Here is a 15707-nt window from a genome sequence, read left to right as displayed (position 1 = left end):
ATTAATGTTTGGTTTGCACGATAGGATAGAAACCGTAAAAATGAACATCCTGCCAAGGTTACTCTTCTTTTTTCAGTCTTTACCACTAGAAATACCAAAGAAACAATTTGACAATTGGAACAGAGCATTATCTAGGTTCATTTGGAAGGGTAAGAAGCCCAGAGTGCGCTTCAAAACACTACAACTACCTAAAGATGAGGGTGGCATGTCACTCCCATGTTTAGAAGACTATTATAAAGCAGCACAAATACGATACTTAATATGCTGGTGTAACCCCGAATATGAGGCTAGATGGAAAGAAATAGAAATAAATCAATTGGATGTCCCCCTCCAGGCACTGGTGGGAGATAGAACCCTCATGAGAACACACGCAGGACAATTAAGTAATTGGACGAAGGTCCCACTGAATATCTGGTTTAAGGAATGCAAGGAACAAAAACTGGAACGCGTAATACGGAGGTTGAGATGGCTAGCGTACGACACAGACTTTGCACCCGCCAAAATGGATGCTAGATTCAAACAATGGACTTGGTATGGTATCACAACATATTGTCGGATCTCGTCCAGCACGCGCCTGGAGAGCTTCCAATACCTCATAGACAAATATGGTTTAGAGAAACAGGATTTTTATAGATATTTACAACTAAGGCACCACTATGATAAAAACATACAAATGGAAAACCCTGACACAGATCTCATCAATGTAGTCACTGAGGCCTATACAGGTAGATCTACAAAAAAACTAGTATCACAACTGTATTCGGTCCTACAGTCTGCCAGAGACCATTCTACATTTTATGTCAAAAATAAGTGGGAAAAGGAGGCAAATATATCCATAACGGAGGAGGACTGGTTCAATGTCTGCTCTGTGTTGTCCACAACTACCAGTTCCGGTACATGGAGAGAATTCGCATGGAAAAACGTGATTAGATTCTTTATTACACCAAAGATAACAAGCCTACAAAATGGGACACCAGAATCAGGGAACTGCTGGAGGGCATGTAATAGAACGATGGCTGACCACTTCCATATATTTTGGGAATGTCCAAAAATACAAAAATTCTGGCTGGACATTGTAGCGGAAATTAAACTAATAATGTGCTTTGAGATCGAACACGAATTCACAATCATCTACTTGAGTAACATACCAGAAGACTTTACCACACCAGACAAGTATCTTCTCAAGATACTGCTGATAGCAGGGAAAAAAGCAATAACTAAAAAATGGCTGGATAAAAACCCACCTACCAAAGGAGAGTGGACAGCCATCGTTCAAAATATTTATGAAATGGAAAAACTTACCTTCTCCATCAGATTATGTAAAGACAAATTTAACAAATATTGGCAGAAATGGAACCTACACATGGGGATTGCCAGTTTGTGGGACTGAGTGAAGGACAGATGTTGCTTTTGTTCCATGTCAACTTTGTGAACCTGTTTTTATTTTCATATTTGTATTGCTTTTTTTTTTTTTTTTTTTTTTTTTTTTTTTTTTTTTTTTTTTTTTTTTCTATCATCTATATAATTCTCATAAATATGGACACTTGAGACAATGAGGACTGGATCGATGGGAACAGAGACTCTTGATTATACCACCTGTATGACCTGTGACATTCATGAGTAGTAACAATATGCTGTATGTACTTGGTATTGTAACAATGTATTCCTTGATGCCCAAAGTGACCTTACCTGCTCAACAAAAACCTAAATAAAAACAAAGTTTCAAAAAAAAAAGAAAGTTGGACGTGTGGACTCATTTGAGAACCTGAAATCATTAATTGAAGACAACAAGATGCAGAACACGGTGATCCCATGCATGAAAGCTCACATCTCTGCCCTTCAGAAAAATTTCCAGAGATATTTCCTGATGCACGATCCAACAAAATATGCTTGGATCCGTGATCCCTTCAGTGCATCGCCACCTGCCGACTTCAGCACGTCAGAGGAGGAACAGTTCATAGTTTTCAGGGTGGCAATCTCAAAATTGTGCAAAAAAGTTTGGGAACCACTGAGTTTACCTAACATGCATGTTTTTGTGCTGTGGGTGGAAGCCGGAGTACCCGGAGTCCCCGGAGTCCCCGGAGTACCCGGAGTACCCGGAGTCCCCGGAGTACCCGGAGTACCCGGAGTCCCCGGAGTACCCGGAGTACCCGGAGTCCCCGGAGTACCCGGAGTGCCCGGAGTCCCCGGAGGGAACCCACGCCAGCATGGGGAGAACATGCAAACCCCATACAGAAAGACCCCCGCTGCGCTTTTATTGAATAACAAAAGGCAAAGTGTATTTACTAAAACAGAATCAAGGCAGAGTAAAAAATAAAGTCTAGCCACAAAAAAATTAAATCAGTCCATTTGTCACTGACCTTCACGTCCAAAAGAGATAGGAAGTTAGTTTTCTAGTCCCACCCTTTGCCCCGCTTCTTAGTTTTCATGGGTTGCAATAACAAACAAAGATTCAAAAGGCATTCTTTTAAAACACATAATGAATTTAAGTGTGTTCAGAGATGCAGACAAACTGACCTTCACAAGTTAACCTGTTTTTCTCGTTAATCCTATTTATCAATCCCATTTCTCACGGATCCAGTCTGCTTGAGCTATACTTTTGTTATTTTGTTCTTTAGTTTTGGTATTGTTTGTGACCCATATCCAGTTTTTTTTGTGTCCTTGTGTTTATAGTTTGATTTCCTTGTTCCCATCACCTGTGTCTCCTGAGTGTATATCTTGTCTCGTCTTTCCCTTCCTCTTCCTCCCTGCTGCTCCGTTTGAAATCCTGATCAGCTCGTCTGCTGGGGGTTTCCTGGCTTTTTTGTGTGTGTTGGAGGCAATCTGGATTTACTTTTTGGATTCCTGCTTAGCAGTGTTTTTTGTGAAATAAAGTACTTTTGTTTTCAAACTTGTGCCGCCTCATCACGTGGATTTGGGTCCTCTCTACTCAGCACGAGACTTCGGCTTTCATGCTCCACAGATCTGGAACACACTTCCAGAAACCTGCTGCAACACTCAGCTCCTTCAAATCGAGGATAAAAACTCACTGGTTTTACAGCTGCCTTTGACTGAATTATTTAGAATCATTCTGAAGTTAGATTTTAACGATGTTCATTTCAGTGCGAGACTATAACTCTAATTTCTCTGAACCGTAACTTTGCTTTCTTCACTTTATGTTCTGGTTATGTAAACCACCTTGAATAGCCACGTTGCTGAAATGTGCTGTACACATAAACTTGCCCTTCCTGATCACAATCACAAAGATGTTATGTTACCCTCCTGTGGAAAACAACAATTAGCATAAATAAACTTCTGTGAATATCAAACACCACCTCAGAACCTTATCTTGGCGTTGAGGAAGAAAGGAGGGCAAAGCTTCATCTGAGAAAATAAGATGATTGATATAAAACAAAAGGATCGTGTCAGCATCTCAACTTAAAAGGACACGTCATTGCAAAAAGTCAGCAGAAATGTTCCTAACTCAAAGGTCAACCAAAGGTCATGCAACACACCTGAGCTTTGAAGTGTGGGACCCCAGACAGACCTGATCCACACAGCTACCGCTTTTATTCACCACATCCTCTGTATTGTGATGGCAATGCTCATGATTATGAAAGGATAATCAATATTGACGATCCTTTCTCTATAGAGGGTCTGCATTGACGTCACTTCCCCACTGGACCAGCCCCCTTATTCGTACTGAGTGGCAAAACATCAGCAAAAACAGCTGCAACTAGTGGAGAAGACGGGATAATGGGCTTAAATTAAAGGCAGTTGGACTTGACAGTGACCCGTACAGTTACCCCAAGAACCAGTGGTCCATGGACATTAATATTTGGTACAGTTACCAAGAACCAGTGGTCCATGGACATTAATATTTGGTACAGTTACCAAGAACCAGTGGTCCATGGACATTAATATTTGGTACAGTTACCAAGAACCAGTGGTCCATGGACATTAATATTTGGTACAGTTACCAAGAACCAGTGGTCCATGGACATTCATATTTGGTACAGTTACCAAGAACCAGTGGTCCATGGACATTAATATTTGGTACAGTTACCAAGAACCAGTGGTCCATGGACATTAATATTTGGCCCACGAATCCAGTTTCCTGATATTTATATGTACTTAATTTCTACGCTGGGTTAATACACAAAGCAAAGCTTGAAGGCTTACAAAAGATTTGACGCTTGGTCCAACTTCAAGGCAGGATTTTTTGGCGAAATTAAAGTGATGAGGACACTGAACTTTATGATTTGACCGTTTAACGTTAGCTACCCAAAAATCCAACATTACCTGATACAAAATGGGAACCATAAATCCACGTTTCGGTGCCTGGAATCCAGTTGTTTCTGTGAATTGCAGCGATCCATTTGTCTCTCTTAAGCTTACTTTTCGGCAGTCTGTAAAACGATAACTCCGATTTCTTGCTAAATCTATGTCGATTGCAGTCGATCAGTCGATTCCACAACAGCTCTTTCCCATTTTAGATGTTTTCGAGTTAATCAAACTGAAAGTTTACGCTGCCACTCAGTCTTTCTGCCACTCAGTCTTTCTGCCACTCAGTGTGCGTAACCCGCATCTGTGACGTCATGCGCGTTCCCTCTATTCAGACAGTAATGCCTGTATTCAGATTCATATGACAGCCTTTGCTGGAAGAAACCAACAATAGGGCTGATTGCAGTTTTTGTGAACCTTCAGACGAAGTGATTTCTGCTTCGGTCTCATCTGTCTCATCTGAAGTCAGCCCCCGGAAAGCTTTCGTGTGGGGAAATTTCAAATAAAACATGATCTGCAGGACTCCAGTAGTCTATTCATAAGAAGTAGTACAGTGGTTATGTATTTCTCCCCACTCTCAAGAACAAGGCACAGCATTTAAAAGGATTGAGGATTGTGCAAAGCGCTGCAAAATGGGTCCAGTGTTCAGCCTGGAGATCCAGATATCTTTTGTCTCTGTAGGGTCAGAGAGCGCGACATTTAAAGTCCACTTTGGTGGAAGCATTCATGATTCACTTGTACAGAAATCCTTTCATAAGTTTTCGTGATACAAACTCTGACAGATGGATGTCCTCAGTCAGTCTCAATGTACAGAAGCAGTCTCTTTTTTCAGAAGTCAACACAGTCGGCCGTTGTGCTCTACATATCTGGCTTTGGTTTCACAGTCGATGCCCTTCTTGATATGACCTCCCAACTATGTCAATGTATATTCTCTGAAAATATCTGGAAATTCAAGGAAGTTATTATTTCACTGTGTGGCCCATCTCCTGGATTCTGACAATTAAGTGAAAAGACACACATTTTAAATACACTTTTGTAACCTTATAATCACTGTTATACATATTAAGATGTAAATCTGTCTCTGTGCCCAGCCTGGTAGCCTAAAAATAATGTAAAGTATAAATGCAGTGCATTTTCATCTTCTCAGCTGCGTTCTACCAGCATAGGGTGTCATTTTAGTGGGAAGGTAGAGGTATAAAATGCTGGGTGTATTCAAAAAGGTGTGTATCTTGTATCCAGTAAATGAAGCAGACTCGAGTTCTCTTAATCACGAAAATAAACCTTGATGTGATGCTATATATGAGAAACAAACAATTATTTGGCAGGTTGCACCTTTATATAAAAGCAGACTAAATCACAGCTACTGCTAACAGATGTTGCACAGTTGAAGAAGCAATGCATCGTTTTAAAAACATGTCTTTAAACTGGTGTTAAGGTCCACTAAATAAACACGCACATCCTTTTATACCTTTTTCCTGGATGTTAAAAACTGTCTAACTAAACTCTTGACACTACATCTGTGCCCTCAGGACATTCTGTTCTCGCAGGTATCCAGTGATTACATCTATTCCTAACTCTTACTTTTTTTCCATTTATTATATTACATTTTATCGCAATAACATCTGACATCATGACCTGCTTACCTGAAAACACAAAAACACAAGCACATAGCACATCCATATTCATTTAATGATTGGACCTTTTATGAAATTGATTGAATTCATTAATTCAATGCATAGACTGCAAAAACTCAAAATCTTACCAAGAATATTTGTCTTTAATTTCTAGTTAAAATGTCTCATTTTTAGTAAAATAATCTCATTACACTTAAAACAAGACTCATCACTGGAAAAAACAACAATTTTCACCTGTTTCAAGTAGATTTTCACTTAAAATAAGTAGAAAAATCTGCCAGTGGAACAAGATTTTTTTGCTTGTAATGAGAAGATAAATCTTGTCCCACTGGCAGATTTTTCTACTTATTTCAAGTGAAAATTTACTTGAAACAGGTGAAAATTGTCAAATAACAAGTTATATTTCTGGTAATGAATCTTGTTTTAAGTGTAATGAGATTTTTTGACTAAAAATTAGACATTTTAACTAGAAATAAGACAAATATTCCTGGTAAGACTTTGAATTTTTGCAGTGTAAGAACCTGAAATGGGGAACTACCGTAGGGACGTTCTGGAGAAACTGCTGCCTTTACCAGCATCTGGTCTCTTCCTCACTGCACTGTTTGAGCCTGTAGTACCTGTCAGCCTGTGTGTAATGAGATATACTGTAAAAGAGACGTCGCTATAAAGCTGCGGATTCTGAGCAGCACAGACGGGTTTCCATGGCGGCGGGTTCTGGGTGGCAGCGGAGGTTTCCATAGTGAGGTTAAGTGCAACAGTTGTTTGACTGAAAATGCACTGAAACGTTGGCGATCCTCCAAATGCAGCTTTCCTGAGCACAATCCCTGTGTACAGTGTTCCTGCATGAGTGTAGCTCGCTGTCCCCGGAGGTTCATGGGGCTTACTGAAACTCTTCTAATTTCATCAATCATAACTTCCAAAGGAAATGAACCCAATTCTCCTGACTATGTGTGCAATGCCTCCCTTTTTTTAATAATTCAGATTCAGATGACTTTATTAATCCCTTTGGGAGGTTCCCTCTGGGAAATTGACATCTCCATCTCACTCACAATTCAATTCAATTCAGTTCAGTATTATTTATGTAGTGTTTATTACAACAGAAGTTGTCTCTAGGCACACAGCACTGTCATATACAAATCAAACACCCCAAAAACCAGACAACCGTATAAAAAAACAGCTTTTTCCTTAAAGCCTTAACCGCCCTGAATAAAATGTGAATGCCTTCATGTGCAATTACTGTTTTTACCGTGCAATACTTTTTCCCTTGACTATCTGTGCAATATTCCACCACAGGTGTAACTATATGCTATTATCTGTAAATAGGATCTCAGGTCTTCACTATTCAAAATGCACCTTAATCTTTTTTTATATTTTTATATTATTTATATTTCTTATATTCTTATATTTCTTATTGTTTGCACTATTGTTTCTTATTTGTCTTGCACTGGAGAGGTGCTGCTTTCAATCTCACTGTAACCAGGTACATTGACAATAAAGTATTCTATTCTATTCTATAAAGATAAAAAGATAAAAAATTAAAAATAAAGATGAAAATAATCCAATCCAATCCCATTTGTATTTGTTAAGCACGTTGAAAACAACCACTGCTGACTAAAGTGCTGTACAGAATAAATAACAAGACAAAACAGCTCAAGACATAAAATGTTAAATAAGATAAGCAAGACATAAAATAAAGTTAACAGTCATATATATATATATTTGTATATATATATATATATATATATATATATATATATATATATATATATATATATGTATATATGTATATATGTATATATATATATATATATATATATATATATATATATATATATATATGTATATATGTATATATATATATATATATATATATATATATATATATATATATATATATATATGTATATATGTATATATATATATATATATATATATATATATATATATATATATATATATATATATATATATATATATAAAATTTTGAGGGCCCCCCCCGGCCATTTCGCACAGGGCCTCGCAAATCTCCCAGACGGCTCTGATGTGAGTGCCCTCGCCCACTTCTGCTGCATCAACAAGATGCTGCCCACTGAGTCTCCAGTTAAACATCCAATTTGCTTGCTGTTTCACAAGCCCCATCCAGGCTCTCGGGTGCAGATCACAGGGACAGCGTTTTTTAGCGTCAATGCACTCGTACACCCAAAATAGTAAGTGTGCAAGTATGATCTTTGTCTCAAGCTGCAGCTATCTAAACCATAACTCCAGATGTTATTCCTGAAAGCGCCACAAATCATCCCTGCACATGTGGGCGTGACCTTTGATAGTGGGGGAGTAAAAACCGTAAACATATGAGCACATGAGGCTGCGCGAGGTGTGTATTTCTCTAGAAATGCTGCTCCGATTTTGTGTGGGGGACGAGACGCTGACGTCACACACCTACTGCCCGGATCCTGAAAGCATCCAGTTGGACAAGACACTGATGTCGTGCCATTGCTCTCGTGTTTGGTTGATTTTGTTTCATATGTGTCATATGCAGAGGTGGGTAGTAACGAGTTACATTTACTCCGTTACATTTACTTGAGTAAGTTTTGGGAAATTTTTCTACTTTTAGGAGTAGTTTTGAATCACTATACTTTTTACTTTTACTTGAGTAGATTTGTGAAGGAGAAACTGTTCCTCTTACTCTGCTACATTAGGCTACGTTGAGCTGTTACTTTTCTTTTATCCCTTTTATCCACGTACGCGTCAATCTCATGACATCACTGGGTGATTCTTTGGGAAAATTGTTTGTTTTTGCATGTTTTGTCACATTTACACAGACTCAAACACACACACAGTTTCTATGAGTTCATGGGCTTGTTCTAGTTCTGCCTGGTTAAAAAAGAAAAGTACAAAGGCTTGAAATTTTGTGCTACTTGTGCTTAATTTATTTTTTTATTCTGTTATTTTATTTATTTTATTATTTATTAAAGTACTTGAATTTACTTTAAGCTTATTTTAATTTAAGCTAAATTTTTATTTTTTATTAATTTTAATTTATTTTATAATTTTATTGATTTAATTTGCCTGAAGATGATTATTTTGTACTTTTGTCTGTTTGAATGGTTGTGTTAAAAAAATAAATCAGACTTTACTCAACAGTTACTTAGTACTTGAGTAGTTTTTTCACCAAGTACTTTTTTACTTTTACTCAAGTAATTATTTGGATAACTACTTTTTACTTCTACTTGAGTCATATTATTCTGAAGTAACAGTACTTTTACTTGAGTATAACTTTTGGCTACTCTTCCCACCTCTGGTCATATGAATAGTCTTTCTGTAGAAGTCTTATTCTTTCATTTTCTCCTTCTCTTTTTCTCCCCAAGAACAAATAACGAGCCACTCTCCGTCTCTTTTGCTTTCAGTTGCTCTCTCCTGTCGAAATAACCATGATAAAGAAGCATTCTTCAGATACGGCAACACCTTCCCACATGCAACTCCTCGCTCTCTGTAGAGAAACAGAAAGTGATGTCACATGACCCCTGCAGCCATCTCTGGACGGTCCGGTGAGGAGCTTCCACAGCAAGTTACGCAACAAAATACTGCACAGCTTTTCACTGTTCAGACATGGAAAAGCCACAGAGGAAGTGCTTCTGGGAAGCCAGAACGATTATCTGTGGTTGTTTTCCAGCGTCAACAATCTCACTTCCAGACTGAGGCACATACAAAAAAAAGAAGTTGAAAAGTTGCAGTTCATCGACGGACCACTGGGGGCGGGCGTTAAAGGTTTTTCCGTCTGCACACTAACAGGATTAAGTAGTTGGAATCATTTCACTTTTTCAGTAATAAGCATTGGAAACGTGAAGGTTAATGAAAGTGATGGGGGGACACCTTACCTCAGCAGCTATGACTGGGTTCCCACAGCTTCCTGGTTTGTGGATTTGCACCCAGCAACAGTTTCCAGTGACGACAGTTTTGCACTGCGTAGCCACTGACACCACAAACTAGATCACTTCACTGTGACTTGGTATTTGAGGGGCTTTTCTCCGTCCAGCAGCAGCAGGTCGGGACTGAAGTTGTTGAACTCAATTTGAATGTTTTAGTGTAACTCCTGTCAGAGTCTCCTTCCTGTCGTTTTCTCCTTCTCCACCTCTCCCCAAGAAACGCCTCAGTAGTAAAAATCAAACAAAAAACAAGCTGCGTGCCCCCTCTCTCTCATACGGTCGCTATGGAAACCACCATGGCAACCAGGGGCGTAGCACCAAATTCTGGGCCCTGTCGGTGTGAGTGGGCCCCCATCCATGCTAGTGCACAGGGCGCGGGAGCAAAAACAAATAAGAGAAAAGAAAAAAGGGGGTGTTTATCTTTCTTACAAAAAGGATAAACAGATCAGAGCATTGATGATGGTTCCTTCATTCACCACCTGAATTGATCCCTAGCATCCTAAAGCTAATAAATGACTTTAATGCTCAATCAAAATATTGCTAGTGGGCACTTGAGCCTACATTGATATCGGTAAGCTATTTACATGTTGATATGCAGCAGAAATATTAATAGGTGGATCATTTATTAACCCTTTAAAGCAGCACAATGTAACTTTTCCACCTTAATATAATATTTCCAGAGTCATTGTGATGGTACATCAACTTCCAACAGGTTTAATGAACCTCTGTCATGGTCTGAGGGGTCTGTATCGCCTTCACTGGCACTATGTAACTTTGAGGTGCATGGTAGGAACCCTTCCACACTACTGGTAAAGCACTATCGCTTTTGTCCAAAGGAGCCGCCAAACTCAACAAAAGCTGCAAGCTACATTGCACTGCTTTAAAAAACAGTCCTATTTTCTGAGGCTTTTGAGTCGTGTTTGGAGCATGTAGATATGACTTATATAGCACTGTAGCCCGGGTGCTGATGGGTAATTTGATGTGTCGCATCACTTTATTGTTTCAGACTTAAGCCCCACAGACAGCGGTGTTGATCACCGTCGGCCCCCAACCGGGGGCCTCTCGGGCGCTCAGCGCTGCTGTGTTAGCAGACGATAGCACACACTCTGAACCAAGGGGCTAACTTACTTTCAACTTATGGTAAACAACTGGCATTTAAGCAGCAATTCAATTGTCTGGTCGTGGACTAAATTATCTTGCTCCTCAAAGAGGGGGCTGCCCGAATGTCCAATATGTTGGGAGCACTGTGACATAAAGTTCATTCTCTACAAAGCTAGGCCAGCTACTGTACAGGCGTGGTCAGGTTTAGCTGATACCATAAGGGATTTCCTCAAAAAAAGGGCTCTCTCTTCTCCTACACTTCCCTGTGTCTGATAGCACACAACCTGAAACATTCCAGCTTTGACAGTATGAGCGAACAGGAGTCGTTAGTCAGATATGATACAGTTTGTCTAGGTATCTAACTTTCTTTCTTTCCTAGTCCACTACTGTTTTTTTTTGTTTTTTCTTCGAGAACATGTCCTTTATCTTATTGCTTATTACTGATTACTGACATGATTATTGAAGAATCCACATTGATATCCACGTTGTTATCCAAGTTGTTATCCTGTTTTATCTTTTATTTCTTATTTTTTGTCTCTGGCCTCACTGTTAACGAGCTGCGATGTTGTTGTTATTATTGTTGTCTGAATTGTCTGTTTTTGAAAATAAAAAATCTTGATCACAAAAAAAAGGTCATTCTCTCAGTTGATGTTATCAATATATTTTAAATAAATGATGACACCAATTGATTGGAGGCCCAATTCATTCGTAATAAAAAGATTACCCCCCACCCACTTCACGCCCATGATGGCCTGCCTGCACGATGACATTAAGACATATTGACATCATTAACTCATAAGCCTTTATGGGATCCTGTGGGGGGTAGACAGTTCTCTATGATTTAGAGAACTGACACATTTTCCAGATTTTTATGATAAATAAATAAATGATAATCATCAGTGACACAACATGACACCAACTTTGTTGATTGAGAGGAGAGGTGTCCCTTGTCCAGTAGCAACTATCGAGTTGTACCCATCTGTATTCCCTGAAAAGGAAACAACAAATAAAAAACTTCATGAATTTGGAAATTATGAAATGGGATTTTTATAAATTCCAAAATTAAATATTTTTTCTTTTTTTTTAAACTAGAGGTGGGACAAGCATCAAGGCAAGGTAAGTTTATTTGTATAGCACAATTCAACACAAGGTAATTCAAAGTGCTTTACATAAACATTAAAAGCGGCAAGACACAATTAAACACTAAATAACAAATAAAATGATAAAAAAGATTAAAAAAAATAAATAAATAAAATAAAATAAAATGATAAGAAAAGGGAAAATAAGGGAAAATAATAAAAAGCACAAGTTGTTAAAAAGTAAGGGCAGTAGAGTACAGCAGGTAAGTATTTAAGAAAACAGTAATGTTTTTATCCTGATTTAAAGGATCTACAGTTGGAGCAGACCTCAGGTCTACAGGAAGTTTGTTCCACCGGTGAGGAGCAGAATAACTGAACGCTGCCTCACCTTGCTTGGTTCTGATTTCCCTCTTCCACAAAAGACGCAATTTCTTCCAAGTCTGTGTTTCCTTCTTTGAAATAGGGTCCTTTGCAAAATCGTTCTAAAGTCCTTGTACTGATAATAATTTGATGCTGATATGCCAAAAGATTGAGTATTTCCTTATTTGTGAAACGGTACCAACATATAACTTCACAAGATGCTCAATATTCCTCATTTTAACACAGGGAGAAGACTTTATTCTCATAATATTAGGACTTTATTCTCATAATATTAGGACTTTATTCTCATAATATTACAACTTTATTCTCATAATATTACGACTTTATTCTCGTAATTTTACGACTTTATTCTCATATTATTATGACTTTATTCTCATAAAATTATGACTTTATTCTCATAATATTACGACTTTATTCTCATAATAGAATAGAATAGAATAGAATAGAATAGAATAGAATAGAAAGCCTTTATTATCAGTATAATGGTACAATGACATTAGGCAGCAGCTCCATAAAAGTGCACACATGTAAAGACTATGTAAACAAAGACTATGTAAACAACAGAATAAGAAACAGGAAACATAAATAAATATACAATATATACACTATGAAAATGAATGAATGAGAGAATATTGCACATGAATAAGTGAAAGAATATTGCACTTGAAAGGATGAAAGAAAATTGCACAGTAATATTACGACTTTATTCTCATAATATTACGACTTTATTCTCCCAACATTATGACTTCATTCTCGTAATTTTACGACTTTATTCTCATATTATTATGACTTTATTCTCGTAATTTCCTTTTTTTTTTTTGTCTTAGTTTGGCCCTAATACTCCGTCGTAGCAAATAATCAAATAAAAGATTAAAAAAAAACAGAACCAGCCCCACAATAGGGGGGGGTTCTGTGATCCCGGTTGCCTTGACAGCAGGTGGATGTGTCGGACCCCCCCCACCACACACACACACACACACACACACACACACACACACACACACACACACACACACACACACACACACACACACACACACACACACACACACACACACACACACACACACACACACACACACACACACACTGGTCCGGAGGTCCCGCCTCCAGAGGTTCTGCAGGATCTCCATTTTACGCAGCGCTCAGCGCAGGACCGTCCTCTCCTCCTCTCCTCCGGAGGTTTAAGGGTTTTTTTTTAGGGTTTTTTCAGGGGTTTTAGGGAGGAGATGAACGTGGCCATGGCCGAGGGCTGCTTCCTGTCCGCCCTGCAGCCCAACTCGTCCCGCACCGTCTACGGGCTCCCCGCGGACGGGCCGTGCGCCGACGCGGCGGCGCGAGAGCGCAGGGTCCGGGAGCAGGTCCGGATGCGCCTGGCGGAGAGACGGTCCCCCTCCTCCCTGCCCAGGACCGACCAGCAGCACCTCTGGGGGAACACAGCAGGTGAGTCCCGGCCCGAACCTGGAACCTGAGAAAGTCCATCAGGATTAGACCGAGATATACTTGCAGTCTTGCAAGTATATCTCTGGTCTAATTCTGGGTTTACTTCTACATCACCTGTTTCTGGTCCAGCATGCTCTTATGATCACTGTTCAGCTAAAGTGGTGTAAAGTTGGAGTCATGGATGGCAGCAGCCTATTTATATCTTATTATCTGGCATGACAGCCTGAGGCAAACATCTGCCCTTGGGCTACTGTGTGGGGCAGGAGCAGTATAGTATAGTATAGTATAGTATAGTATAGTATAGTATAGTATAGTATAGTATAGTATAGTATAGTATAGTATAGTATAGTATAGTATAGTATAGTAGTGGTGACTGCAAGGCTAGCGGTGGTCACATCCATTCAAAGAGGTTTTGTTGTTTCTCAGGAAACAATGAGGACGATCAGAAAGATTTTCCTCTTCCACAAAAGACGCACTTTCTTCTAAGTCTGTGTGGTTCCTTCTTCTAAATAGACGCAGTCTTTTGCACAATCGTTTTAAAGTCCTTATACTGATAATGATTCAATGCTGATGTGCCAAAAGATTAAGTATTTCCTTATTTGTGAAACCGATACCAAAATATAACTTCACAAGATGTTCAATATTCCCAATTTAACACAGGGAGAGAATGCTCTTCCTGTTAGAGATCTCATAAATTATTACTTTATTTTCATAATATTACGACTTATTATCTTATTATCTGCTGAGTGCCAGCCTGAAGCAAACATCTGCCCCGGAGCAAGGCAGCAGCAGCTGCTGGGTCTGATCCACCGGGGGCTCGGCCTCAGGGACACGGGGATGACTGGAGAGGAACCAGACCTGGTCCCCGAGCTCGTCTCTGACTCTGTTACAAGCTGGACGTGTTCATACCGTCAAGGACGCCCCATCAGAATCCCTACAGAACAATACATCACTGTCCTGTGGATCCAGGAGAAGTTATCAGCCAGGAACTGATAGTGGGAATTCCCAGAATTCCTCCTTTTGTTTTCAGAAAGTCCTCAGAAGTAGTAAAGTATGGGGGGTGGGGGTGGGGGGTTCAGGGGGAACCTTGCAGGGGCAAAGCCCCGCTCAGACCAAACCGGTCAGCCAGAATATCCTCACCCTCCCTGACGGAGCTTGATTTTATTCCTGATTCCTGGGTTAGTATTTCACGTCCTGATCAAAAACCTCCGGGAGCAGCAGTGGGCTTGAACCCAGAAAACTCCCCAGACCTGGTCGAGCTCCAGCATGGATACGCAGGGATACGCAGGGATACGCAGGCCGCGCCTGCACGACCTGTGTATGTGTTATTTCCTGGCCCTTTCCTGTTTTTTGTCTCTCCGTGGAAACTCGGCTGGTGACGTCACAGCTGTGTGGCCTGAGTGTTCCAGCTGATGGACGTGCACGCGCCCGGCACCGGTACGAGGGTGAGGGGGTCTGTGCACCGGTACGAGGGTGAGGGGTCCGTGCACCGGTACGAGGGTGAGGGGTCCGTGCACCGGTACGAGGGTGAGGGGGTCCGTGCACCGGTACGAGGGTGAGGGGGTCCGTGCACCGGTACGAGGGAGAGGGGTCCGTGCACCGGTACGAGGGTGAGGGGTCCGTGCACCGGTACGAGGGTGAGGGGTCCGTGCACCGGTACGAGGGTGAGGGGGTCCGTGCACCGGTACGAGGGTGAGGGGGTCCGTGCACCGGTACGAGGGTGAGGGGGTCTGTGCACCGGTACGAGGGTGAGGGGTCCGTGCACCGGTACGAGGGTGAGGGGTCCGTGCACCGGTACGAGGGTGAGGGGGTCCGTGCACCGGTACGAGGGTGAGGGGGTCCGTGCACCGGTACGAGGGAGAGGGGTCCGTGCACCGGTACGA

General features: G+C 40.5%; 1 protein-coding gene across 2 annotated transcripts in view; it reads left to right on the top strand.

The window, feature by feature from the left end:
* Positions 1 to 13511: 13511 nt before the first annotated feature.
* Positions 13512 to 15707, top strand: part of pkp3b (plakophilin 3b) — a 44559-nt gene continuing 42363 nt past the window's right edge. For both annotated transcript variants that reach the window (XM_061737073.1, XM_061737064.1), the window contains exon 1: positions 13512 to 13824. In XM_061737073.1, the coding sequence (XP_061593057.1) occupies positions 13611 to 13824 (214 nt within the window). In that variant the 5' untranslated portion in view covers positions 13512 to 13610. The remainder of the gene's footprint in view (positions 13825 to 15707) is intronic.

Source organism: Cololabis saira, chromosome 2, assembly GCF_033807715.1.
Source record: "Cololabis saira isolate AMF1-May2022 chromosome 2, fColSai1.1, whole genome shotgun sequence".
NCBI classification, from domain to species: domain Eukaryota; kingdom Metazoa; phylum Chordata; class Actinopteri; order Beloniformes; family Belonidae; genus Cololabis; species Cololabis saira.
The sequence above is the reverse complement of the archived record's forward strand: the minus strand, read 5'-3'. Positions and strand labels throughout refer to the sequence as shown.